This window comes from Phaseolus vulgaris, chromosome 9 (genome assembly GCF_000499845.2).
Source record: "Phaseolus vulgaris cultivar G19833 chromosome 9, P. vulgaris v2.0, whole genome shotgun sequence".
NCBI classification, from domain to species: Eukaryota; Viridiplantae; Streptophyta; class Magnoliopsida; order Fabales; family Fabaceae; genus Phaseolus; species Phaseolus vulgaris.
Window position 1 is genome coordinate 374,914 of NC_023751.2, and position 27,618 is coordinate 402,531.

General features: G+C 29.8%; 4 protein-coding genes and 1 non-coding gene across 5 annotated transcripts; 4 read left to right on the top strand and 1 right to left on the bottom strand.

Annotated features, from left to right (window-relative positions):
- Nucleotides 1–774: 774 nt before the first annotated feature.
- TRNAL-CAA (transfer RNA leucine (anticodon CAA)) lies at nt 775–858 on the bottom strand. The gene has a single exon. It is a non-coding gene; the product is annotated as a tRNA-Leu (tRNA).
- Nucleotides 859–3,720: 2,862 nt separating this feature from the next.
- On the top strand, nt 3,721–4,269 carry LOC137820824 (auxin-responsive protein SAUR23-like). The gene has a single exon (XM_068625088.1). The coding sequence runs from the start codon at nt 3,796–3,798 to the stop codon at nt 4,090–4,092; it is 297 nt and encodes a 98-aa protein (XP_068481189.1). The 5' UTR covers nt 3,721–3,795; the 3' UTR covers nt 4,093–4,269.
- Nucleotides 4,270–6,156: 1,887 nt separating this feature from the next.
- Nucleotides 6,157–6,717, top strand: LOC137820821 (auxin-responsive protein SAUR23-like). Its single transcript, XM_068625085.1, has one exon. The coding sequence runs from the start codon at nt 6,227–6,229 to the stop codon at nt 6,530–6,532; it is 306 nt and encodes a 101-aa protein (XP_068481186.1). The 5' UTR covers nt 6,157–6,226; the 3' UTR covers nt 6,533–6,717.
- A 2,347-nt stretch (nt 6,718–9,064) lies between these two features.
- On the top strand, nt 9,065–9,799 carry LOC137820552 (putative pentatricopeptide repeat-containing protein At3g11460, mitochondrial). The gene has a single exon (XM_068624694.1). It carries the CDS (start codon nt 9,065–9,067, stop codon nt 9,797–9,799), a length of 735 nt encoding a protein of 244 aa, XP_068480795.1.
- Nucleotides 9,800–26,183: 16,384 nt separating this feature from the next.
- On the top strand, nt 26,184–27,021 carry LOC137820820 (auxin-responsive protein SAUR50). Its single transcript, XM_068625084.1, has one exon. It carries the CDS (start codon nt 26,334–26,336, stop codon nt 26,646–26,648), a length of 315 nt encoding a protein of 104 aa, XP_068481185.1. The 5' UTR covers nt 26,184–26,333; the 3' UTR covers nt 26,649–27,021.
- Nucleotides 27,022–27,618: the final 597 nt, after the last annotated feature.

A 27,618-nucleotide genomic window follows, 5' to 3' on the forward strand; every position in this document is an offset into this window, starting at 1 on the left:
TGTTTGTTGTTGATTGATCAACCATAATTGATATTTGATTTATTGAATATTGAAAAATATCTTTTGGAATTTATAACCAAATCAAAACACCTAAAGAAAATTGTATCTAAAACTAAAACTTGGCTCATTATAGTTTTCCTAAACTACTATTATGAATGCAAGTTTACTTATTAAGCCCTTAAAGGAAGTGATTCTTAATAAAAAAAAAACACTTAAGTTCATTTAAGGGATTAGGATTGGAGTAGACTAGTGGGTTGACTTTCGCATTAGAATTTCAGTATGTTGTGCACCTATACCGGCGATTTTAATGTTTGTTGTTGATTGATCAACCATAATTGATATTTGATTTATTGAATATTGAAAAATATCTTTTGGAATTTATAACCAAATCAAAACACCTAAAGAAAATTGTATCTAAAAATAAAACTTGGCTCATTATAGTTTTCCTAAACTACTATTATGAATGCAAGTTTACTTATTAAGCCCTTAAAGGAAGTAATTCTTAATAAAAAAAACACTTAAGTTCATTCAAGTGATTAGGATTGGAGTAGACTAGTGGGTTGACTTTCGCATTAATTATGAAAATTATTTGAGTGATTATATACATAAGAGATGTATAATAAATTCAACCTTAATAATAACTCACTATACTCATATCCATATTGTCTTCTAAATATTTATAAAATTCAAAGAGAGATTTATTTGTATCCTAACCTTTTAAACATAACCACAACTTATGAAAATAATATTTATACAAATTAAAAATTAATATTTTGTCAGAAGTGGGATTTGAACCCACGCCCTCGTTAGAGGATCAGAACTTGAGTCTGACGCCTTAGACTACTCGGCCATCCTGACCTATTAATATTATTTTATTTCAAATTTGATCAATATTATATTAATTCTATTTTTATAACATTCAACCTCTTATGTCTTTTATTTGTAAAAATTTTGTTTTACGAAATGATAGAAATTTTAAAAAGAAGTAAAAAAAAATATTGAGTCAACCCTGTAGGATATAGATACACACATAAAAAAAAAGGTAAATCATCAATATGTTGAATTACATAATCCTATGAAAAGAGACATAAAAAGAACCGACCCAGTATACCCACCAACTTCAGTTCGTAGGTAATGTGTCTGTGGGTAAATTTATAAGTAATTCAACATACTTTATTTTTAAATTTTCAATTATTATTTGAATTTTTTTTCAATTATTATTTACAAATATTATTTTATGTCCATTTTTATGATTATTATTGACAATTATTATATATGCTATGATGATTATCATTAATGTTAGAACTAAACTACAACAAGTGGAATTCGAAGCCAAGTCCCTTAAAGAATGACCAAAGAAGTCTTAACTATTACACCAATCAAATTTTGTTATCATGTCATGTTATGATTATTATTATACTTATTAGTATGATTATCAATATTAATATAATTAATAATATAATAATTATTAATATTATTAATATTATTCATATATTTAATATCATTAATATTATTACTATTCAAATTAATAACATTATTAATTATTATAATAATGTTATTAATATTATTATTATTAATATAATACTAATAATATTATTATTATATTAATATTATTAATTTTATAATATTAATAATATGTATACTTATTAGTTATTATTATTATTATTTATGAATATTAGTTACTTTTTATAATTATTCATATTATAATAATATTTTTAATATTACGTATATAATTATTATGATAATAGTTGATTGGTAATAGATACCCGTGAGTAAAAGTTCGTAAGTAATAGAGATTTGTAGGTAATAGATGTTCGTGGACAATAATTCGTATGTAATAGAGATTTGTGGATAATAGTTGGTAGGTAAGAGAGATTTGTGGGTCAAAATTGGTAAGTAATAAGATACATAGATAATAGTTGGTAGGTAATGCCGAATTTATCTACGAATTCATATTTGTAAGTAATATCCGTAGGTAATGTTGTCCGTAGATAATATTTGTAGATAATACTGAATTTATCTACGGATTCAGAATCGTGGTTAAAAATCTATAAATAATATTGATTTTTTTTTTTTTGCCTTATAATGAAACTTCGATTGAAAGAAATGGAGTTTGAATTAAGAGGCTAAGGTCTCCCAAAAAAAATGGGATAAACTTAAATTTTTCCTCGAAAGCTTTTAGCAATTATTTTTGTTTATTTCTTACATTACCTTGTTAAGCGTGCCAAATCCAGGAAAAAATCTAATTCATAAAACATAGGTTAAGTCATCGTTAACTAAGTAAAATATTATTTTCTTTGTACTTAATTTAGTTCACTCAAACATTTTAATTATTTTTATTTTTATTTTTCTCTTATGTGTTGGTGTAGATATTAACATATAATTATTTAAAGCAAATTTAGTACTAACATCTGTTTTATTCCCCCAAAGAGCATTCGCATATAAATTTTTATTATTTTTTATTTACATCACTTTGTAGCGTTGGCATGCCTTTAACCGACTCTTGATCTGGCATTCTTGTAATGACTATAATAGAATACTCTTGGAATGCATTAAATAATATTTTTAAAAGAATATGTTGTTTACAAAAGGTTAATGAAGTTTTAATTATTATCTAATAGCATCTTTTGAAAAATGATAGAAGGGGAAGAATTAGAGGGAGAAAAGGATTGAGTTTGATGATGAATCCCTATAAATCAGTGAATTGTGTTGAATGCTATGAAACTCAGATACTCCTCTTAAACGGCTTGTCGGTGTTCGATACTCGTATCGGACTTTGACACTCGTATCGAATACCGACACTCGTACACCTGTTGGACAGGTATTTGTGAAGTGTCCAATTCAAAAAGTATTTGTTAGATTTCTAACAATTCTAATAAAGTTCTAATACAATCTAAAAAAAAATACATAATTTTTTAAAAATTCAAATTTTATTATATAAATTATTATTATGATTATAAAAATAAGAAACAAATCATTGTGAACCACTAATTAAAAACATCTTTCTATCTTTATGCTCCAAAAAATAATCTAAAACATACTTGTGTACATAAATCTTTATTGTCAATTTATATAATTCATAATTATATAATATATAGATTTGTGTCCCCGTGTCCTACATTTTAGAAATTTTAAGTATTTTCGTATCTGTATCCGTGTCGTATCAGTGTCCGTGTCAGTGTCAGTGTTTGTGCTAGGTTGAATGTAGTTGAGTTTTGACGTAGACTAGGAATTAAATGATGAGGGAATTCCAATGAGTGGAGACTTGCATTCAGATTAGATGAGTATAGAGTGAGTACATGTTTTGCACGGCAAATACTCCCAGATGGTTTCTGAGGCCAAATAATGTAAATCTAACCAATTAGAATTCACCGTACCATCGTCAAGAAAAAGTGTATCACATTATCTTTTTACGAATTTCAACCAGGGGACTTGCATTAAGATTAGATGAATAAAAAATTATAAAAGATGATGATATTTGAAGAGAAATGTGGATCTAATGTAACCAATTGGGTCTCCACCGTACAAAGAGGTAGAAACTTGCATTTATATGATGTTTGTTGAAATAATTAATTAGTTGGTCAGATAAGCAATGAAGTTCATTAACACGTTTTGGCCAATAAGTTTCAGTACACACTGCGCGTTCTTTTCAATGCTCATGTCCCGCACTAATTAAAATACCATAACCACTCATCGCTTTCATCTATAAATACACACCATATCCCCCACTTTCTCCACACAACTCAATTCTCAAACACAATATTAACCTCTTCCAACTTCTAACCAGTACTACGCATGGCTATTCGTTTGCCTAGTGTTTTGAGTGCTAAACACATTCTTCGCAGATCTAGTCTGTTTCCAAATCATGCAGCTGCAACATCACTGGATGTGCCTAAAGGCCACTTTGCTGTGTACGTCGGAGAAGGTGAAAAGAAGAGATTCGTGATACCAGTTTCATATTTGAACCAGCCTTCTTTTCAAGAACTTCTAAGTATAGCAGAGGAAGAATTTGGCTTCAGTCATCCAATGGGTGGCCTCATTATTCCCTGCTCACAAGAATTTTTCCTTAACATCACCTCTGGCTTACATTGACTTGAAGGCCAACTAAATTTTTTAAGACAGTTTTTGCTTCATGTTTTTTTTGCCTTTTTTGCCTTCCAACATGTGGTGTCAGAGAAGTTTACCCGTGCTGAAAGGTTTCAAATATGCAATTAATTGTATCACAGGCAAAGAACATAGTACAAAATTTATGGATTACAAACTTGACTATATTCCATGTTGTTTACAGTTTTTTTTACCCCCTTTTGTTTTGGTTCTCTAAGCGTGTTTCACTGCTCAGATAATTATCTAGGTACTAATCTAAGTAACTTTGATATCCTTAAGGATGCTAAAGTGTAGCTTATAAAATATCCTACAAAAGCACTGAGGCACATGGTTTTGAAGTTTAGGAATCGTACAGGAATCACTCAATAATTGAGTGGACAACTAAAACTAGTCAATTGATGAATTAAAATGAGAAAAATAGCTTTTAATTTAATTATTAGTGCAATAATAATAAGAATAATAATAATACAGGCAAGAACCTACCTTGACTAAGCTATCACAATACAGCTGATATCCACACCACACAAATCAACGAAGAAGTAAGCTTCCTCTCCTCACAGACAGCACAAAAATTAATGTTGGAAGATCAAAATATTTTCTATCATATAACTTCCAAAAGAGATACGAATCGCAGAAGTTGATAAGCAACACGTCTTGGAGTTCAGAGAATAAAAGATTCGCATTATATTGATATATTATAAAAGATATGAGAGGGAAATTGAGCTGTATGTGTTCACAGTACTTGTTAGAGGGGTAATTAACAACCATCTCTAACAACCTAACTAAGCAATTTCAACGAATTAATATCATGTAACATTTTCTGTAACACCAATTAATGAATACTCGGAATTCTTAATGTTAGTGGCCTTCTAATAATCCTTTTATCCAAATTCCATTAAGAGCATATTGTAAGTTGTAACTATATTTGGCCCAAATAGACAAAACATCAATGGATTTGCGGTAATAATGCCAAGTTTCTCTGCATGTGGTTTAGAATACTTTTAATCGACATCTGTGATCTGACCAGAACAAGTAGTATCTTAGGGTTTCGCAGAAGGAAGAATAAAAGTGACATGAGTTATATAGGAAGCAAAGGATTGTCTTTCTGAAGCCATATACAGCAGTCAATTGCCTCCAATAAATCAAAGTCTAAAAGCAGTTGGAATTTAATATGAATTTAGTTAGCCTTCGAAAGTTGACTTGGAAATAATTGGTCATGGAATTCCAATCCGTGGACTGCATTCTAATTGGAACAGTTCAGTGGAATATTCAGATATGGCAGAAACGTGGATCTAGCCAATTAAATTTCCATCGTACAAAGTGGTAAGTTGATACTATACCAAATTATCTTTAGTCAAGAATAGTAGAGTCGCATTAATTATTATTAGATCAATGGTGTTTACCCTCTAATCTGTGAACTTGCATTATGAGTTTATGACTTGGTACAAATCAGTATATGCTATTGCACAGCTAATAATCAGATGATATTTTGTCTATATGAGGTGAAATGTGTGTGGATCCAATCTAGCCAGTTATATTTCAAACGTACAGAAGAGTGGTGGGAATTGCACTTACATCATCTTGTCAACAAACAGTAGACGCACCCGTGTTTAAACAATTATTTGTGAACACTGAAGTCTTCTTGATACCTAGTAAAACAAAAAGAAAGAGACTTGAGAGAAAAATAAATAACTATAACAATGAGTTTAACTTTTAAGATGAAAAAACAGAAGATTCATGAGTTATTACTTTCCGACCAAAATAAAAGAATTAAATAGTGAATTCTATCATCTTTTTCTCTAGTCCCTCTCAAAACCATAAACTATTGTATGTGTGTTAAATGAATTTGGTGAGGCAAGTGTATAGGTGCTTTCTGCGAAGTGGTCAGTTTGTGCAATAAATAAGAAGAGAGGGTCATCAACGCGTTTCATGCCAATTATATTGAGTACAGGCCGCGTGATCTTTTGAATGCATGTCCCACACTAATAAAAACCATGCCTAATTTTCTCCACTGATTACTCCTTATGCTTTCATCTATAAATAAACACCATGTACTAAGCATTTTCCACCAACTCAATTCTGAGTGATAACCACACTCTTTCAAGCTCTAAACAATACTACTATGATGGCTATTCGTTTTCCAACTGCGTTGAGTGCCAAACACATTCTTCGCCGATCGAATCTGTTTGCAAATCAGGCAGCTGCAACATCAGTAGATGTGCCTAAGGGCTACTTTGCTGTGTATGTAGGAGAGGGTGAAAAGAAGAGATTTGTGATACCAGTGTCGTTGTTGAATCAACCCTCATTTCAGCAACTGTTAAGTATAGCCGAGGAAGAATTTGGATTCACTCATCCAATGGGTGGCCTTACTATTCCATGCACACAAGACATTTTTTTTAACATCACCTCTGGCTTACATAGGCTATGACATGATGCAGCCAAACTAAATCTGAAGATACTTTTTGTTGCATTGTTCTTTTCCTTTCAACGTGGCGTCAAGAAAAGTTCACCCATGCAGAAAGGTTTACTGTGTAATTGGATTTTCAGGTTACCTTTCAAATGTATCATAGGCAAATAACATTATAAACTGATGAAAAACATTACTATATTCCATTTTGCTTTCCTTCTTTCTTTTCGTTCTTTCTGTGAATTTGAAGTTCACTACTCATAATTTATCTAGGTCAGATTTGGAACTGAAAGTAGGTTTAAGTACAGCTTATAGAATTGTCTTGCGTTAAATAAGCTATAGGATTATTTAGATTATTTTAATCCATCACTTCACAAAATATTGAAGAAGCTATTTGCTGAGTTATAGGAGATGTGGAGTGAAAAATATAATTTTATTTTAAATAAGAACTACAAGTTTATAAATCCTGCCTGCACAGATACAAAATCATCTCCACTTTGTTCCCATTTACAATCCTTTTCATTTTCTTAAATTTGCATAGTACAGTTTAGTGTCAATCATAACATCACCACCTGCAAATTATTATAAATATATCAAAAGAGGATGTAGCTAATGAACACAAATATATATATTTTTCATCAGCACAATAAAGAATAAATTGAAAAAAGGATAAAAGGGTTACCCCATTCCATATAAAAAAGAACAAAAAATACATGATTAAAGAGAAAAGATAACAGATAAAGCTTCTAAATGGACTCCCCTCTACTATCCTACATAAAGTATCATCCAGCAGTATACAGTTTATTAATATTACAAAATTCTGCCATCTAGATAACCTATATAATGACCAAAAATAATACGTACCCAAAAAAAGTGTGATGGATGATATTCTGGTTCTAGACAGCCAGCAGAATACATATCAGACACTCACATCTAATAAATCGTTTTACTTGAATCATTCAACCAAAACACTACTGAAGTATAGTACTAGGGGTTGAATAAAGTGATTAAGAAAGCTAATATATATTAAATAATAACAACTCGGATTTAAATTTCTTCGAATCAAATTACCTGTTTAATATTTTAATTTCCTGTGTTAGCCCCAAGAACACAAATCAAAAGGGTTGTTGTTGTACTCAGAAATACATAGAGAATTACACTTCTTCTTGCAAAGTCTTCTTATTAATTTAATGTTCTACAAAGTAAAATATTAAATAATATATATATATATATATATATATATGTGTGTGTGTAATTTAATATCTTGAATAACATTCATTCCATTCTTCATGTACTAAGTAATAATTATTATTACGGAAGCCAAATATCACTGATCATTAAAAAAAAAGTTGATTTGATATAGTCTTATAAAATGTACATTAAGCTTAAATTCAATTTCATAATATCACTGGGTGAGATTTTTAAGATACGTTACATAATTTTAATCAAATTTCTTTGTTTGAAAGATTAAGATGACTTTTTTCTCCGGTTAGTAAATTTAGGATATTTTCCAAATTTATTATGTAAAGATGTTTTTGTTGAATTCTTGCTTCATGCCATAAAAAGGTTTTAGTAAATTAAATTATGGGTTACTTATAATGAAAATATCATGTCTATTTACATGTGTATCATATAATGATTTTGTAATTATTTTTACCTTTTTTAAAGGATGAGGTCTCTCGGGACGAAGGAGGAGTGATGCTTGTTGCACCCTACTAACGTGTTAAAAATATCTGGAATCCCACTTTAGAATTTATAGATTTTTATTATGTATGTGTTCTATAATTCAACATTTAACTAGTTAGTCCTGAATTTTGTAATAATTTGTGCATGATATCTAGTTTCTCCATCTTTTTTAGTTTTTTTTGTCCTATTTTCTCTCTTGATTTCCTTTTCACGGATTCTCTCTTGCTCTCAAAGGAATAATGCACAATGATTTTCAATTTCAGGGAAAGGATGATTGAGCAATGGCATTTATGCACCCTGAGTCTTGTGTATGTGGCTAGCATCAACATTATCAAGAACGACTCTGTTTGATTCCATTTTCATTTTCTTATTACATGTCTAAGTCCAACATATTTGAGCTCTTGCACCAATCTCGTGTAAGTGTCGATGATTCAGCCATTAAGAAACTCCACGCTCAGCTACACAGAACAGGCATGATCTTCTCTTCCATCATCTCCACACCCAACTCATTGCCACATACGCAGCATGCCTCCCTAACACCAACCTTAGCATACTCGAAAACTTGTTCAAATGAATGAACTCCACCTACCCATTACACTTCAACGCCATAATATCTGATTTCTGTCGCAAAGGTTTCCCCTTTCTCGCTCTCGCCTCCTTCTCCTTCATGCACACCAACGGTGTCCCCTAAGATACCTACGCTTTGTGTAGCACGTTGACCGCCTCGTCCAAAGCCAAAGAACTTAATTTTGGAAAGCAGATACACTCCCAGGGGGTAAAATCAGGTTGGTCTTCTATAGTGTGTTTGTGGGTAGTGCTCTCATCGATTTCTACTCCAAATTGTCGAATGTACAAGATGCAGCCCTTATGTTCGATGAAATTCCTGACAAGAACACTGTGTGTGCGTATGCACTTTTGTCAGGTTATGCCGAAGCTGGGCTTTGGGCTCGAGAACTTGAACTTGTTAGGAAGATGAATGTGTTGAAATTGAAGAATGATCATTTTACTCTATCAGCAGCTTTGCGTGCATGCACTGGATTGTCTGCTGTTGAAATGGGTAGGCAAGTGCATGGTTACTTGCTCCGTCCGATACCTGATTTAGAGAGTGATGTGTTTCTTCAGAGCGCGTTGATTGAGATGTATGGTAAGTGTGGATTAGCGAAGAAGACTTGGCACGGGTTCGAGTTGGTCGGGATGGAGATTAGGAAAGAAGGAAGAAACAGGGACATTGTGTTATGGACTTCAATGCTTGGTGTGTACGGTAGGAACGACCATTACAAGGAAGCGGTTGATTCGTATGATGAGATGTGGATGGAAGGAATCCGGCCGGATGGAATAACATTCTTGACAGTGATATCTGCTTGTGGTCGCACTGGCCAAGTTCGTGCTGGTGTCAAGTATTTTGAATCAATGGCTAATGAGTTCAAGATAGATCATGGTCCAGAACATTACATCTGCCTGGTTGATTTACTTTGTAGAGCTGGTGAATCGCAGCGGGCGTGGGAATTTCTGAATGAGGCACTCTATAAGGGAATGGGAAGCTGTACTATTTCAATGTGGGGAGCTCTCTACTCAGTGCTTGTGTGCATCGAGGGGATTTAGACATTGGAAAATTAGCAGCTCAGAGGGCTCTCGAGTTGAATCCTCAAAATGTTGGGATATGCATTATGCTGTCAAATCTGTATGCTCGGTTTGGCATGTGGGAGGAAATTGGAGACTTGAGAGCATTGATCAAAACAAGAGGGCTAAGAAAAGATGTTGGATGCAGTTGGGTTCAGGTGACTGACTAGTTGAATGAATCCTCTCTAGTTAACAACCAGAAGGAAATCACAGGATTCAGATATAGATCATTGATGATATTCTCTTTCGCTTAAGTACTGTGCAATAAACAATCAATGGTTGTGATTTGGTTGGATCTGGACTGCATTGGTGAAGTTCTATTACACCAAATTAGTGGGAAAAAATTATCTATTTTGATGACGAGTTCCTCCTACTGCAAATTCTGAAGATGCTCATCATAACAAGTCACAACATGAAAGTATTGTCCCAGCAGGGAAGTTTAGAAAGAATAAGAGACTGTGTAAAATTGATTTTACATGAACTTGATCTAACATAATGGATTTTAGTTCAAGTGTATATAAATAAATTAATTTATTTTTTACAATATTTGGGAAAGAAGTGTTTTTAATTATAAATTTTGTTTGGATAATATTGATTTAAAAAAAATACTCTTAGATGTATAATTATTAATATGCATATGTAAATGTGGATGAAGTAATTGGGTTTATGTATTCTAATGTCTAAAAGGTAAACTTGTATAAAAACAAAAATTTCATATGATAATTAATATTTCTAGGTTTGTGCATGTCAAGCACAATTTTGGTGTAACACTTAATAGTTCAAATTCAATCTCACAGTCTAGTCACCTTTAAGTCTATAACACCAATAAAAATCAAAATCCAATTTAAAAGGAATTTTATAAACTAGCTTAGAGAATCAAAGTTCTCATCTACTAAAATTAAAGAAGATTAAGAAATAATCATATATCAAGTAAATTGAAAAAACAAAAGAAATTACAAAATAAAAATGAATCCACTCTTATTTAAATTCTAAATGAATAGCTGTCCTATATTATCTCTAATATAGTGAGATCTAGGCATAAAGCATATAAGAATTGGAGTTAGAATAAAGAGATAAACGAAGTGAGAACTAAAAAGAGAAAAAAAAATACAAGTTTGTTTTTATTTTTGAAAAGCAAAAACAAAACACGAAAAGAATAAAAAAAAAAAAGAGAAGGAAAAAAAGGATTGGGCCTGGAGCTGAAAGGTTTCACCATTTCATCCTATGAATCAAGAGTTCAAAAGTTATATATACGCCATCACCATTTGATAAATTATCTTAAAAAAAATAATTCATAACTTCATAAATATTTTAGCATGATAAAAAAATATGTTTAAATAAAATGTATGTGATTTGAACAATGTTCTGAGGATTTAGTTAAATTTGTTAAAAAAATCAAAGAACAATTTAGTTTTTATATATTCTCACTTTTGCTTTATATAAAACTCATCATGATTATTGCAAAACTTTCATAAAACATTTCAGGATAAATTTTTCAACTTATATGTTGTACAATAATAAATAGAAATATAAAAATCATAAAAAACCAGAATAATTTATCAGAAAAAAAAAGTATCACAAAAATGACTAATTAAAAAGTGATCAATATTTAAATAATATTATTAAATTCTTAAAATTTGTCATAAAAGATAATAATATCAAATTACAATTAATTCACGTACTGTAATCTAATTTATTTTCCTCCTCCAATGGTGGTTGTCCCCCCATATGTAAGTATGTTTGAGATGTATTATTTTTGTGGTGAGAAGAATATATATATATATATATTAATCTGAATTTCCATTTTCTGAAGGCAGTACTGTTTTTATCTGATGGTTCCCCATGGATGTTGGTTTATGTGGTACCTATGTTGTTCTACCATATCAATTTGTACTTTATAAAATAATTCATATTCTCGATCACACAACCTACTTAGAACATATCTTTCTTTTATCCAAACTCTCTTACTCTCTTCTTCAATCCAATCTGTACCAAATGTATTAAGAAATTAAAAAATAATAGTATTTTAACAAGTACCAAATATAATTATCTCAAATCTTACAGATTAAAAGTACATTTAAGTCTAACATATATATATATATATATATATATATATATATATATATATATATAATATACTAACCAATAAGTATGGATAGTAAAAGCATGTAACTCAATTACAAATAACAAAAGAAAAATAAAAGAATGTAAAAGATAATAATAACAATAATTTCTTTTATAACAAACTAATAAGTCGAAGGGGAAATTTTGTTAAATAATATTATTGCTTTGACTTTAACTTCTCGTAGGAGCTCCGTTATTTCAAGTAAATGTTATTTTCAAATGTTTTTTTTTTGGTCTTTCAAACCCAATTTTATGGGATGTAATATATGTTGTGTTTTCTTTTACAGTTTTTGCTGATTTTATGGTTGGTTTTTGCACGGTTTTTAAGGTAGTGTCAGTTGTTTTTTTTGGATATTTATTCATGTGGATCTGTTTTGGAACATGTTTTTTTAAAGGATAGGTAATATTTCTATAAGAATTGGAGTATCTTTAAATACTTTTTATTTATTTTTTATTATTGATAAATAAATAAATATATCTATATTGTTTCTTTAATCTCCTTCTTTACTAGAACGAAATATATAGTTAAATTCGTCGTTAAATCTTTGTAATGTTTTCCTAATATGTGTATGATCTAGTTTTATATGGTAGTTCATTGATCAATACATGTTCCTGTGGCTATTTTGGATTTTCTTGATCTAGTTTGAGTGCATATTTCTTTTTGAGTCATTATCTTTATTTATTATTTTTCTTTTTTTAGTGTTTGAACAATGTAGAAAGATATTAACTTTTCTCTCATTAGAGAAGTTTATGAAGCTTTCTAAAGTTTGATTGTTATTGAGATTGATTTGAAATTTACTAACATGCTGTTATTGGGATTGATTTTAAATTTACTAATATTATATTCAAGTGTTGTGAATTCTTACATTAAGTATAAGAATGAACTTTAAAAAAAAGTACAAATGATAAATAAGCATCAAGTAGACCAAATGGGAAATGGAAAATGGAAAATGGAAAATGGCATAAAATAACCAAGTTTGTGAAAGAAAAGTAAATTAAACAGAGTGATTTAAAAAAAAAAAAAAGTTTTTAAAAATATTTTTTCCAATAGAATTTAGAGCACAAATTCTTAATTTTTTTAAATCTTGGCGGAATAGATTAGTTTTACCTTCTGGAGTCTTTTTTGTGTTTTTGTTTTGTCTGATAAATTTTGTCAATATCTTAATTTTTTTCTTTACTTTTTTATTTTTAACATTCTTAGTGTGTCCTTAAATATCTTTAAAACGTTTTATCTTTCTAGAAATTCTGAGTTATTTTTGTTAATCTTTATTTTTGTAGAAATGACATTAAATAATCTTCATCCATAGAGGTTCAACTGGTTGAGATGTCTACTGAATTTTATAACAAAATATAAGAAACACATGAAAAGGGAGAAAGAGAAAATATAACATAAGAAAATGAAGATCAAAACTCCATTCCTTTTATGAAAATGGAGATAAACACGAATTTAACTAAAAGAAAGACACAAATTCTATATATAAAAAAAAGTCGTGAGAAATGTAAGACAAAGCACGAAGAATATCAAAGAATTAAAATTTAAATCTGAAGATGAACATATCATGTATCATTGTCTCTGTGTATACATAATTGGAAGAGCAAAGATTGAAGATGAAGTATTTTGATCTAAATATTGTTCTTCTCTCGTGTCCATTCTATGCTAATTATTTGTGTTTGTTTCTTTGTGCTACCATATATAGCAAATTCTCGCGGATTATTTTTTTAGAAAAATTCACATCTTATTTCTTGCAGAAAAATCCGTAAGAAATAATTGATTTTGTAGAAGAGAAATTGGCATTTTACTTATGATTTACGAGTTTATAATCATAGTCTTTCGAAATAGTATCTTAATGGTTTAATCTTCTTAATTTAGTAGTTGAAAATTCTAACTTTTTTACTTTTTGTACAAATTGACATATTTGTATATAAAAACTCGGGGTGCAGAAACGAATAGTAAAGTTATTAAAAGGATTGTAATCATACCACGAGACCCTGTAATTTACCTCACTATGTTGTGTTTGACAAGAGAATTTTAGGGGCAAGAGTAACATGGCTTTCATGTGCCAAATGAAAGGTGAAGTCCCTATCAACTTAAAAGAATATCCCTTATGCTGAATTACTCTGCTTACCACATATTTTGGTTAAAATTTATGAGCTTTCAATATTTCCCATTTTTCTCCAATTAATCTCATTCACAGAACATGAAGTCTCTGCAAGGAAGGTACATCCACTAAACTGGTTTCCCATTAGAGCAAGAAAAAAAAGATAACTTTTTCCCATATATAATAGGGAAATATTGAATGAACTACCACATTCCTTAAAATCTCACACTAATATTATTTCTTCTATCTCTGTGTGATACTGTGAACAAATAACTAATGCAGTTGGAGTATATTTTAACTTGGTATATTCTGGTACTGGTTTTAATTTTTGAACCAGCAAAATTTAAAGGCAGTTAGAATTTGTCCTGTAAAGTGGTGTGTGATCGTAACATTATCATTGATATTTGGCATTGAGGAAAACAGAGGGAGAGGAGAGATCACAAAAGTGATAAAAAGAAACAAGAAGGAGTTAGAACAATAAAATATGGTATGCATTTGATATCTGGTTACAAAATTTGTGGTAGTGTAGGTGTTATATTCTAAAGTTTTGGGATTTGATTAATATTATTATTGGGTTGTTAAGATTTAATTAGTTAGGATTTTATCATTTATTTAATTAGTTCATTTATTTAATTAGTTAGGATTTTATTGAGATTTTATGATATTTAGTACTCTATAAATAAAGTATTGAACTATTATTTAAGATATGAATAATATATGTAGTTTGTTTCCTTTTCTCAATTCTCTATCATTGTTCTTGTTCTTGGTATAATCGAAAGCCACCTAAAGATTCCCTTTGTCCAAAACCTAATCGTTCTTCGAAATTTCTTACGAGAGGACCTAGACGCTTCTACACACGATCGTTCATATCAGTAGGTTGTTTTAGGCAGGATCACATGGGGAAGCTTGCAGTATTGAGACACTTATTTTGTAGTAGCAAACATTGAAGTAGTGATATGTAGGTTGAGAAATTGACAAGCAAGAAATAGCTTTAATTACCACATTTGTTATACTTTGATCTTATCCCTTTTTGTTCTCCTCTGAAGCAATTAATATGAATGTCTTTCCAAAAGAACCATCGTGGCAACCAACCACGTTGAGCATGACCTCTCAAAATCCATGTTCATATTCAAAACTTACATGACAGCTTAGCTTGTTTTGTCATGCTTTTCCTCTTCATCAAACATTTAAATAATCACAATATAGACATGTGCAATTACTACTCAAATGCATTGCTGTATAATACTCAAATTCTTATCCAATAATTCCTGCAACTCAAAGGTGGTGAAGCATTTTCTCGAAAAATCAGTAGAATTAATAGATCCAAACTTAATTAGTTATAGCCTTATAAGGTTTGCTTTACGGTTCGTCTCAATAACTGAAGTTGATAGCGATATTATGAGATAAAGATAAATTTTGATTGAAAATTTAATAAAACAACACGGTGTATATTTTTTTTATTAAAAAATTGATAAATTAATTAAAGGAGATATTTTAGGGTTTCTCAGTCCTTATACATAATTCAAAACATGTTACTTAAAACAACAGAATCAAAACAAACTTAAACATGATTTGAAGCAGATCGTAGCTTGAGAGTGCCTCATTTGAAGACCGTGACAATTCTGCATTTCAGGACCTTCTTTATCTTGCTATAGCTGCAGAGTTAATTCTGCACCAGCTGCAGAATTCATGGTTGCTGCAGAATTAGAATTATGCAGCAAAGTGGTTGTCTAAAGAGTCTATAGAAGTAAATTGGTGCATCATAATTTCTTGTTATAGTGCACCATAGTTTCCTTTCTTGTCAGCCAAAACATATAGTGGGAACATTTGATACAGACTCGATACGTTGATCTTGTGCTGTCTCACTCTATTGCGATTGAGGTTTATCCTTATGTTCATGCAGATTAACTGTTGGTATGACACTGAACATGTTGAGTTCTGCATGATACTGACATGTTCATGAAAGTGGGACATGAATATATTTTTTGGTGGAAAAACAAGTGGGAAGCCAGCTGCAGGCTTATGAATGCAAAAGATCAATAAGTAAGTTAATTTTTATTCTCAAAGAATTGATTAAACAAAAAGGAGTATTTAAGGATGTTACAACTTACAACTCATACACACACAAAAATAGAAGCTAGAAGCTCTTCAGGACCAAGTTCCTATCCAAACTAAGTTTATTTAACAATCCAAAAAGGTATTTCCAAAACTTCCAAACCTTAAAATGAATAAGTGAATGTATTGGTGATTATTATTCGATTAAGATAAAGTGAGGATTTGGTTGAAAACGTAGAAAGTAGGAGAAATTAGGAACACATGGGTTTCTGCAAAGTTGGTTTTGTTTGCATTGAGTGTAATGTCGGATTGAAGTTGATTTCACGTGTCACTCATGAGCTCGCAGCATCACAAAACAAAACCAACAATCACAAAATCCAAATAAATACCATCATCACCAGGTTGTACCGAAGAGTACTTGTAGGTCCGTGTCATCAGTGGATACTATTTCCACTACAACCTCTGTTTACATTTTATACAGTTAAACCAAAATATCATTATATTATATTATATATATATGATGCTGAATATTTTCTTTATTTAATTTGTGTGTCTTCATCTCTTTCCTGAGTATAAGTTGTTAGAAAAATTGATGCATATAAGACATTAGTCAAAATATAGTGGTGTGGCATGTCTTGATTTTTGCGTGCTTGTGGGGATAGATGCGCAGAAATAAAATAAAATTTACAAGCTTGTTGTAACTAAAGAATAGCCACTGATGATATATAAATACCCGAAGTGGTAAGGGTCGGTGGGGTTAGGTGTGCGATATAAGCCACACAAATACATATACATTATTTTCTTTTGGCATATACGTATACATATATTATATTATATATTTATTAATCATTAATAATCTTCCTTTGTATGAGTTAATGACGTTCTCTCTCTTTTTAATATATATTTCACTATTCCTCCATCGAGCTTATTTTATAAACAATGACAATCGAATATAAATTAAGAATCGAGCTTAGTTTATCAACAATTACAATCAAATATAAATTATGAACTATGACATCATCTCTTTTTGATGTTAAGTGTAATCACTGCATCTTAAATATTTTTTGTTTTGAAATTTAGAGTACAAACATTTAAAACGTTTTTTAAAGATAAAATTATAAGTTCTAAATAGACAATATCTCAAGTGTGTTAATTGACTCTAACGATGTTATTTTAATGGACTTTAGATTAGAACATTGACATCTTTTAAGGACAAAATCGTACGAAATTTCAAACTCTACAAGAGAGAATACCAATCAACCTTAACAATATTATCTCAACAACAAAAGATTACTTATTCTTAAATATGCATACTATAACATCCCTATATTTTTCTTTCGCATCTAATATTATAATATGTGTGAATTTCCAACATAAAATATTTACATCTATACATATATCATATGTATAGTAGTTCAAAATACATCTCTCTTCATAGAAAAATAATATTTATAAACATTAACAAATTAATAAAACAAAAATATATATCTTTTATCTACTCACGGAGGATCTTTCTCACCTGCAGCCTCATCTGCTCCCGTGTAAAATACACGATCATCACAGATAAAAAAAAAACAACCACAAAACAAAGCAAAGGGTAAGCTAGCTATTTTTTAGAATTCCAATATAAATATAACTTTAAATATTCACATAAAACCATCAATTCTCATACATTTCCACATAACCATAAAGTGGGGTTTTTGATCATCATGGGGCATCTTTTTTCCGTTTTTACCAAAACGGGGTCGCTTTAAAAAAAATTACAAATTTGGGCAAGTTGTGCCAATTTGGCACGACTTCATATGTAGAAGTCGTACCAAGTTGGCACGACTTTGTCATGTCAGTCTGAAGTCGTGCCACGTCAACCCCTGAAGTCGTGCCAACTTGGCACGACTTTGTCCACGTCATATATATATATAATTTTATTTTTTAATTTTCTTATTTATATATTGAGTAGTAAGTTATGTAATGTTTAAAATTAATTTGATACATAATTTTCTAAGGGTGTTAATTTTAAGCAATAAAAAAATGAATAATTGTGTATGGATTATGTTTGACGGTAATGTAATATATTAATTTGGTTATTAGATTAATAAAAAATATGAAAAAATTGTTATTGCACTTGGAAATAAATAGAAATGAGAATTAATTATTTAGAAAATAAATAGAGAATTGTGGGGAATTTCAAGCTATACGTCTCTCTTGTCCACATGTAATTGTTGTTTGCTCATTTTGTCATTTACAACTTCGACATTTATCACCCCAGTGTAGAGTCTCCACAATATTTCCAAGCTTACGAGGTCTAATTTAATCCATGAAATAGATTATTCAATTCTAAATAAACAAAAAAAATGTTCATATTGCAGAACTGAAAGTCACAATAGAAGCAATTGTCCGCACAAACAAGCTTGATAATAAAATTCAATTTCAAGTTTGATTATTAATTTCCTCATTTTCTTTACCTAAGTATTTATTCTTTCATAAAAAAATTATTTATCAAATTAATTTCAAATATTACATAACTTATAATTTTAATTATATAAATAATTATAATATATTTATTTATTTAAAAACAAGAAAAATTTTAAAAAAAATGATGTGGACAAAGTCGTGCCAAGTTGGCACGACTTCTACATATGAAGTCGTGCCAAGTTGGCATGACTTGCCCCAGATTTGTAATTTTTTTTACAGCGACCCCATTTTGGTAAAAAACAAATAAAAAGACCCCATGATGGTCAAAAAACCCATAAAGTGTCTATCAAATTTACAATTCATTTTTTTCTCATGTCACTGACTCACAACACAAAGACACTGACTCTACTTCCAGAAGACTCGTGTATTGAATTTAAAATCTTGAGACCTACACCTGTGTCGCTGTGAATCCACATTGTCATGCGCATAAACATTTCAATATCTCATCATCTCGTATGACATGGTAAATTCATATGACCTGAAAGACCAGATTATATTTCAAACTACAAACAAAGTCATATGAACCTCATGTTAGAAATTATGTAAATTAAATTCTATAATGTGACTCATATGAAATAAAGTTTGGGTTTTGGGTCTGAATGTGATTTAATAATAATAATAAAATAAATTGTCCATTGGTTAACGTGAAAAATATATATATCTAATGATACTTAATGAAAACCGAATCTGATAGTGATGGAAAATTGGTTAACGTGACAAAAATAAAATTATATATATATATAGATAATGATACCTAATGAAAACCGAATCTGATAGAGATTGGGAAATAATAGCAATAGGGTTCTGTCTCTACAAATAAAGTTGTCTCATTGTTGGTCATCAAGAAAGGGTGTGACAAGAACATAATTACCAAGAGATAGATTGGGGAAAAGGGAGACCAAGAAACTGCTCACATAGGAATACACATGGATCAAGGTAAGTTCCTATCTCCTTCTTAATTGAATATAAAGCATGTGAGAATCATAAGTTGATAAGATCTTTATGAGAACATTATTGTATTCGTTCCTTTATGTTTTATTTTACATGTGGTATCAGAGCATGGTTGCTCATTTTATGATTCTCCATTAAAGTTTTTCCTAAATCTTAAAGAACCCTAATTTTTCACAACATTATTTGCATGCACATACATAAAGTATAAAACATAAATTTCAGAAACTTGTATTTATCAATGAGCTCAGAGTGTCAAATCAACATTAACAACAACATTCATAATCGACTCTCACCAAATGAATAACTTCATCTATGTGATCTCATTATATCAGTAGAATCATGATGTCTCATTACGGGTTTGACAAATCAATACATCATTACAACAATCTCAACACGGTATTTCCTTTCCAGAAAATACTATGTTTTTTATCAGACATTCACATCATTGCACACTTCATTTAACACATCAATACACCATTCAATCATAACATATTTTAAACTTTATAAACACTCCAAACATATCTCAAAATTCACTTAACATATAACTAAGTTCCTTTAATCATACTCTTAAATAAAATGTATAATTTCCACTTAAAAACAATAACCAATAATACACTAGGCTTTCAGAATCCAAAAATAAAAATTGATTGCTTTTTTTAAACTTTTTTTTGGCTTGAGCGAAAATCTTTTAGTGTGAACGAAAATATACCGGCGAGCTACCCAAAAAAATTGGCTTGAACGAAAATTTTCAATGTGAGCGAAAATGCACATGAGGGCACCTAATATTTTTATTCAAATTGTTATTTCATATACTAAACCAAAGTAACAAAGTCTCTCTTATAGTTGAATAATTGCTCTAAATCAACATCAAACAACCAATACTCAACAACAATACTTTTAAGTGATTCATCAAACTATTTAAATATATTCATTTACACATTAAAAAAAACAATATAATTTTATAACATCTATCATATATAAAATTTCACATTCAAATCTCAATCAACTTTTAATATACTTAAAACAAAAAATCCTACAAGAAAGTTTGAAATTGGTGACCACGTCACCCCCACATCTAGATCTTCTAGCCTATGGTTCTATTGGAAATTAAGACTAGTTTCCCTTACCTAAACTTGAGCAGGTGCTCACTAAAAGCTTCAAATCTATCAAAAGCTTAAAGGTAATTAACCTGCACCATAGAGTTCTGATAAAACATCTAACTATATCACTAGGATCCTGAGCTAATAGAGATTCACCCTGAAGCTAAAAGAGTCACATGCAAATCAAAGACAAAGACAACCTAACAAGTTCAAAATTTGACTAAAAAAGAATAGCAAAAATGAACTTACTCTATTAGAGATTCTAATCGGGCAGTCCTGTAGTATTCACTGTCAGGAGTCTAATGGCAGACTCCGATCATCAAACTGATGAACGAGGAAATCAGGATCTTAGAGAGAAAGCAGAGAAAAGGAAAACATAGTTTTCAAATAGATGATGGTTTCTTTTAACTTTAATAATATTCAGGTGTCATTTTAATTGTATCACTTCTACTTTAAGACTCTTGATCCTTACACACCTAAATGATATATATATATATTGAAAAAAAGTACATTTGCTTGATTGTGCGGAAAAACACTTATATTTTTCGAAAATGTTTTGTTAACACCATTTGTCCACTAACACAGACCTGACGCCGCAGACGTGGCATTGGGTGAGGATGTGACAATGAGATTTTTTGTAATTTTGATGGGAGTGATGTGGCAATTTTGTAATAGTGTAAGGGTTTACGTTTGAATTTGGGTGTGGAAGCGGGAGAGTTTTGAACGAAAGGGAAGGTCAAACGAAAGGGAGAAAGAAGTGGTGGCCTCGTCGGAGGGAGGGAGAAAGAAGCAGCGGGAAACACAAACTATGTAGTAAAACAAGCGAAACACAAACCATAAGCGTCTTTCTTGTGCAGTTCCCGCTGCTTCTTTGTTTATTGTTCAAGTGTTCAACGTCATTGAGCCATATATTACACTGGTTAGATGGCTTAACTTAACTAGTGTAATATGTGTCATATATTACACCCATGGCAGAACTGGACACCCACCTACCAGAACTGGTTACCCAGCCACAAGTTGCTCCACATGTACTGACACACGCAAAATTGGTTACTTGTGTGCTTGTAAGTGGTTCCTTATGAGACGTTTATGACCACCCACTCTTCATGAAAATTTTCAAAAAAAAATTCAATATGGGTCATATATTACACCGGTTAGATGGTTTAACCGGTGTAATATGAGCAATTCTGAGTAAAAAATAATAATATATTACACCGGTTGTTACTAAGAACCGGTGTAATATATTCTTTTTTATTGGCACACGCAAAATTGGTTACCCGTGTGCTTGTAAGTGGTTACTTATGTGATGTTTATGGTCACCCACTCCTAATGAAAGTTTTCAAAAGAAATTGAATATGGGTCATATATTACACCGTTTAGATGGTTTTAACCAGTGTAATATGGGTCATTCTAAGTAAAAAATTATATTACATCGGGGTTGTTATTAAGAACCGGTGTAATATATTCTTTTTTACTGGCACACGCAAAATTGGTTACCCGTGTGCCTGTAAGTGGTTACTTATGTGACGTTTCACTACAAGAAAATCATTGATTATAAACTAATTTTAGAGATAAAAAAATAATTAGTTGTTATATGACCAAATTAGAAACTATTTTGGAGACTAAATTTTTTTTTTTATTTCTAAATTAGTTTCTATTAGTGTTAAATGGTTTCTAAATTGGTATCTAATTAGCTATCAAGGGTTTTGCTACCAAATTTAAAATATAAATAATTGGTAGTTAAAACCTTGGTAGCTAATTAGATACCAATTTAGAAACCATTTAACAACAATAAAAACTAATTTAGAAACCAAAAAATTTTTTAATCTCCAAAATTGTCTCTAATTTGGTCATTATAGTAACTAATTGTTTTTTTTTCTCTAAAATTAGTTTTTATTTAATGATTTTCTTGTAGTGTTTATGACCACTCACTCATCATAAAAATATTCAAAAAGTTTTTGAATATGGGTCATATATTACATCAGTTAGATGGTTTAACCGGTGTAATATGGGTCATTATGAGTAAAAGACTAATATATTATATCATTCTTTACTAAGAACCGTGTAATATATTCTTTTTTACTGGCACACGCAAAACTGGTTATCCGTGTGTCTGTAAGTGGTTACTTATGTGACGTTTATGGTCACTCACTCTTCATGAGAATTTCAAAAAGTTTTTGAATATAGGTCATATATTACACCGGTTAAATGGTTTAACCGGTGTAATATGGATCATTCTAAGTAAAAAAATAATATATTACATCGGTTGTTACTAAGAACTGGTGTAATATATTCCTTTACCCTACTTTGAAACTCGCGTCTCACGACTCAATTCCTCATATAACACTATTTACACTTTTATTTTCGCATCTAGCACCTTTTTTTTTTATTTCCCTATCTAGCACTCTTTTGTTTTTATTTCCCTATCTAACACTATTTCAAAAGTAAAAAAAAATAAATTAATTAATAAATTAAAAAAAATGATAACTTTAATTTTGAATACATTAAAAAAATAAATATTTTTAATGTTTAAAATATAATTAATAATAAAGAAATAAGTTTTTACAAAATAAAAAAAAAGTAATAAATTAAAAATGTTTAGTTTATTTTTTTTAAGAATGAAAAAATAAAAAAAAAATTAAACCCTACAACAACGTAAAAGTTGAATAAACAAAAATTAGTATTTATTTTTATTATTATTAATGATGTAATCATGTTAATTTCAAGTAAAAAATACATGACATAATTATAAAAAAATCAAAGTCAATTAGTATTAATTAGTAGTGGACACAGATAATATTGAAGTGTCGTCTACCCTAAATGCAAAATCTTAAAAAAAAAACTAATGCAAATGTTATACTTAATGCTTAAAAATAAGAAGAAAAAAAATACAAAAATAAATATATATAGAAAATAAAAGCAGCAACAATAAAAACAAAAACAAAAACATAAATAAATAAAGAATGGCAGAAAAAAATAATAACTAAAAACATAAAAGATATAAAATAAAGGCAAAACAAAATAAAGATAAAAGATATTAAAAAAAACAAATAAAAACAAGATAAAGATAAAAGATATAAAACGATACTAAATAAGTATATGTTGACCATAAAAAGGAAAATAAATGAGAGATGATCATTCATTTAATATTTTTTTTAATGGTACATTAAATAAATTGTGCAAAATGAAACATAATTAATGACAAGAAGTGAACGATAGAGTAATGTTGGGACACACTATTTTTGTGTCCTGGTGTTTGACAATATGAACACTTTTTTGTTCAATCATATTGTTCTCTTACGTCCATATCAGTCTTTATTCAACTTGACTCAGGTCTACTCTTTTAAGTTTTTTTTATCTTTATCTTATTTTGTTTTGCCTTTATTTTATATTTTTTATGTTTCTAGTTATAATTTTTTCTGCCATTCTTTATTTATTTCTATTTTTGTTTTTATTTTTATTGTTGTTGTTTTATTTTCCATATTTATTTATTTCTACATTTTTTTTCTTCTCATTTTTAAGCATTAAGCGTAGCATTTGCATTATTTTTTAGGATTTTGCATTTAGGGTATATACTTGAATATTATCTGTGTATTCACTACTAATTAATACTAATTGACTATGATTTTTTTATAATTATGTCCTGTATTTTTTACTTGAAATTAAAATGATTACACCATCAATAATAATAAAAGTAAATACTAATTTATGTTTATATATTCAACTTTTATGTTGTTGTAAGGTTTAATTTTTTTATTTTCTTCATTCTTTAAAAAAATTATTAAACTAAAATTTTTTAATTTTTAATTTTTTAATTTTTATTTTGTAAAAGCTCATTTCTTTATTCATTAATAACTATTTGAAACATTAAAAATATTTATTTTTTAATGCATTCAAAACTAAATTTTTTTTTTAATTTATTTATTTTTTTAACTTTTCAAATGATGTTAGATAAGGAAATAAAAATAAAATAGTCCTAGATTGGGAAATAAAAACAAAAAGGTGCTAGATGGAAAAATAAAAGTGTAAATAGTGATATATAAGGAATTAAGTCCGCGTCTCATTTGTGTTACTAACCTATTTTAAATTTGTCACCTCACTAAACACAATCTCATTATGTCACGTCATTGTTATCTATGGTGTCAAATGTGTGTTATGTAATAAGGAAGAAATTTTACATGTGAGTAAATATTTTTCTTTTTAATTAAAACATGACTTGGAAAATAGAAAGAGGAGAAATTTGCGTGTTTCTGGCTGTAGATGTCTCTAGAAAACAAAATTAAATTTTTTAAGAAAAGGTTATGCAAAATACAAATTGTGTTTAATTAAGAATCGGTTACGTTACGTCCAATCACCAACTACACAAAATTTCCCATTTTACTTATATTTATCCAATATACATTAAAATTACTTTAATATGTAATAATTATAAATGAATCTTTTTAGTATATGTCTTTTAAGAAAGAAAAAACCAGCAAAATGTTTTTAGAGGTTTATCTTCAAATTTTATTTCTTTCGATTTATTATTTTCTTAAAATCAAATTTTAATATTTTAAAAGTATCTGTAATCAAGCATAACTTTATATCACAATATAAATTATGTGCCATAAATCTAAAATAAAATTTATATATTTAAGTATTTATATACGATAGATTTAAATTATAATTTAATATATATATATATATATATATGCCTATACATGCTAAACTAATATATAAGTCGCTAAAGAATATCTGTTACACAGGGTAATCGTAATCTCATTTTTTTTTTCTTAATCTTCTAAATTTGAAAAGTTTAGCTTTTTAAAGTGTTTCTTTTACCCGATTATCAAACCAGGTCAATTTAGGAACTTAAAGGACAAAATTAATTAAAAAAAATGAAAAAATATAACTTAATAACCTGTGTAACACAGATACGGACACGGAAATACATATAACCTACCTCTAAAATGTAGGATACTGGATACAAGGATCTATACATTATATAATTTTGAATTATATAAATTGAAAATAAATATTTATGTGCAAAAATATGTTTCATATTCTTTTGGGAGCAGGAAGATATTTTTCATGACTTTGTTCAAAAGAATTTGTTCCTTATTTTTATAATTATAATAAAAATTAATAAAATAAATTTAAATTTTTAAAAATTATTATATTTATACATTTTAAAATTATGTTAGAATTATACTAAAATTTTCAAAAATTTAACAAATATTTTTTTAAATTAACACTTAACCGATTAATGTCCTACTAATATCAAAACCTATATATATTCGACACGAATACGTCGAGCGTCGTAGTTAATAACATTTAAACTTTAAAAAAAAAACGAAACACTTTAAATAATGTTGGAGATGAAAGTGAAATAAAAGTAATTTTTAGAAAATGTGAGTGATTTGATTTTATAAGTGGATGAGGGTGTTATAATGTAATGGGGATAGAGCTAGGGTCCATGTCAACGTTGGCATTGGGAGGACCAACATAGAACAGTGAAGGACAGTGGTTTGGTTCCCACCATGTCTATACACAAATACACATACCCCAAAACACCCGTGCCCTACACTTTGCCCCCACACTCTGCCCCTACCCTCTCTCTCTCTTTCTCTTCATAAATACACCCCTTCCCCTTCTTCCACCATCCACTACTTCCATCATCATCATCATCATCACCATCAACAACATAAACTTCCATCTCTCTCTCTCTCTCAAAACATGGCCATTAGAAAAGCAAAGACTTCTCAAACCAAAGTCCTGAAGCAAATCCTGAAGAGATGTTCCAGCTTGGGAAAGAAGAACGACTACGACCACGATGATGCTCTTCCTCTGGATGTTCCCAAAGGCCATTTCGCTGTCTACGTTGGAGAAAACAGAAGTAGATACATTGTGCCCATCTCCTTTTTGACTCACCCCCAGTTTCAGTCCCTCCTTCGACAAGCTGAGGAAGAGTTTGGCTTCGATCACGATATGGGACTCACTATTCCCTGCCAAGAAGTTGTTTTCCGCTCTCTAACATCCATGCTACGATGATCAATTCTCTACGCTCTGCTCAATTGCTTCAGGAAGAAAGATCGAAGGTGGCCAAGATGAAGCTTCTTCTGCTTCTCTTTTTTTAACCCATCGATCTCTCTTCTCATATGCATTGTGTTTCTCATGCTCGACTCGCTCGATCTGTTTTTTTTGTCCCATTCTTTTTTCTTCTGCTTTTGAACAGCCAACCCCATTTGGGTTTTTAGATGTTCATCACGTGACTCTAACTTTTGTCCCCATGAGGAATTTCTAGGGGTGAAAATTGTATAAAGGGTTTGTTGTTGATGACATTTTCCTCGCAGAGGTTCTATACTATGTATGCCTTGTGAGAGAATTTAGTTTTTTCAAATGGAATCTCCTAAGTTTCATGTCACGGATACCTCTCTCTGTTTCTCTCTCTCGCGCGGCCTGTGAAAAAAAATCTTACGGTATTAGGATTTGTTCCTGGACAGAAATCGACAAATCTGTGTACTTCATATTGTATCCAACATAAAAAGGAATCATTCATAAACGTAATTAGAAAAAGGTTTTATTTTATCTCCTTGCACACAAAGTACAAAAGAAAGTTGCAGAGTCAGGTGAGTAAAATTATTATAAACATGGTTATTATAAAAATTATAGGTGATTAGATCAGAGTATGAAAAATTTAAAAATCGTTTATAATAAATGTTGTTAAAATAATATAGAGGCATAGGAGTAAAGATGAAAGAGAAAAATAAAGATATGTTTTCTTATTTTGTTTGTTGAAAGTTAAGGAAAAGGAGGAATAGTTGTGAGAGAACGTGGTGGTGTACTTGAGTGTACGGATATCTGGGCTAACTATAAAGTAAAAAAGGAGATAGAATGCCCCACATAGTCCCACATAGTATGATACCATATTAAGGAAGAATATGTCCACGCTCCAAGAAAAACCAATATAAAATCATATTACTTTTACTTATGCTTTGGGTGGAGAAGAGATTGAAAAAAT

Excerpts from the sequence above, each read along its gene's own strand:
- LOC137820824 (XM_068625088.1), top strand. The coding sequence starts at position 3,796 with ATGGCTATTCGTTTGCCTAGTGTTTTGAGTGCTAAACACATTCTTCGC.
- LOC137820820 (XM_068625084.1), top strand. The coding sequence starts at position 26,334 with ATGGCCATTAGAAAAGCAAAGACTTCTCAAACCAAAGTCCTGAAGCAA.
- LOC137820552 (XM_068624694.1), top strand. The coding sequence starts at position 9,065 with ATGTTCGATGAAATTCCTGACAAGAACACTGTGTGTGCGTATGCACTT.
- LOC137820821 (XM_068625085.1), top strand. The coding sequence starts at position 6,227 with ATGATGGCTATTCGTTTTCCAACTGCGTTGAGTGCCAAACACATTCTT.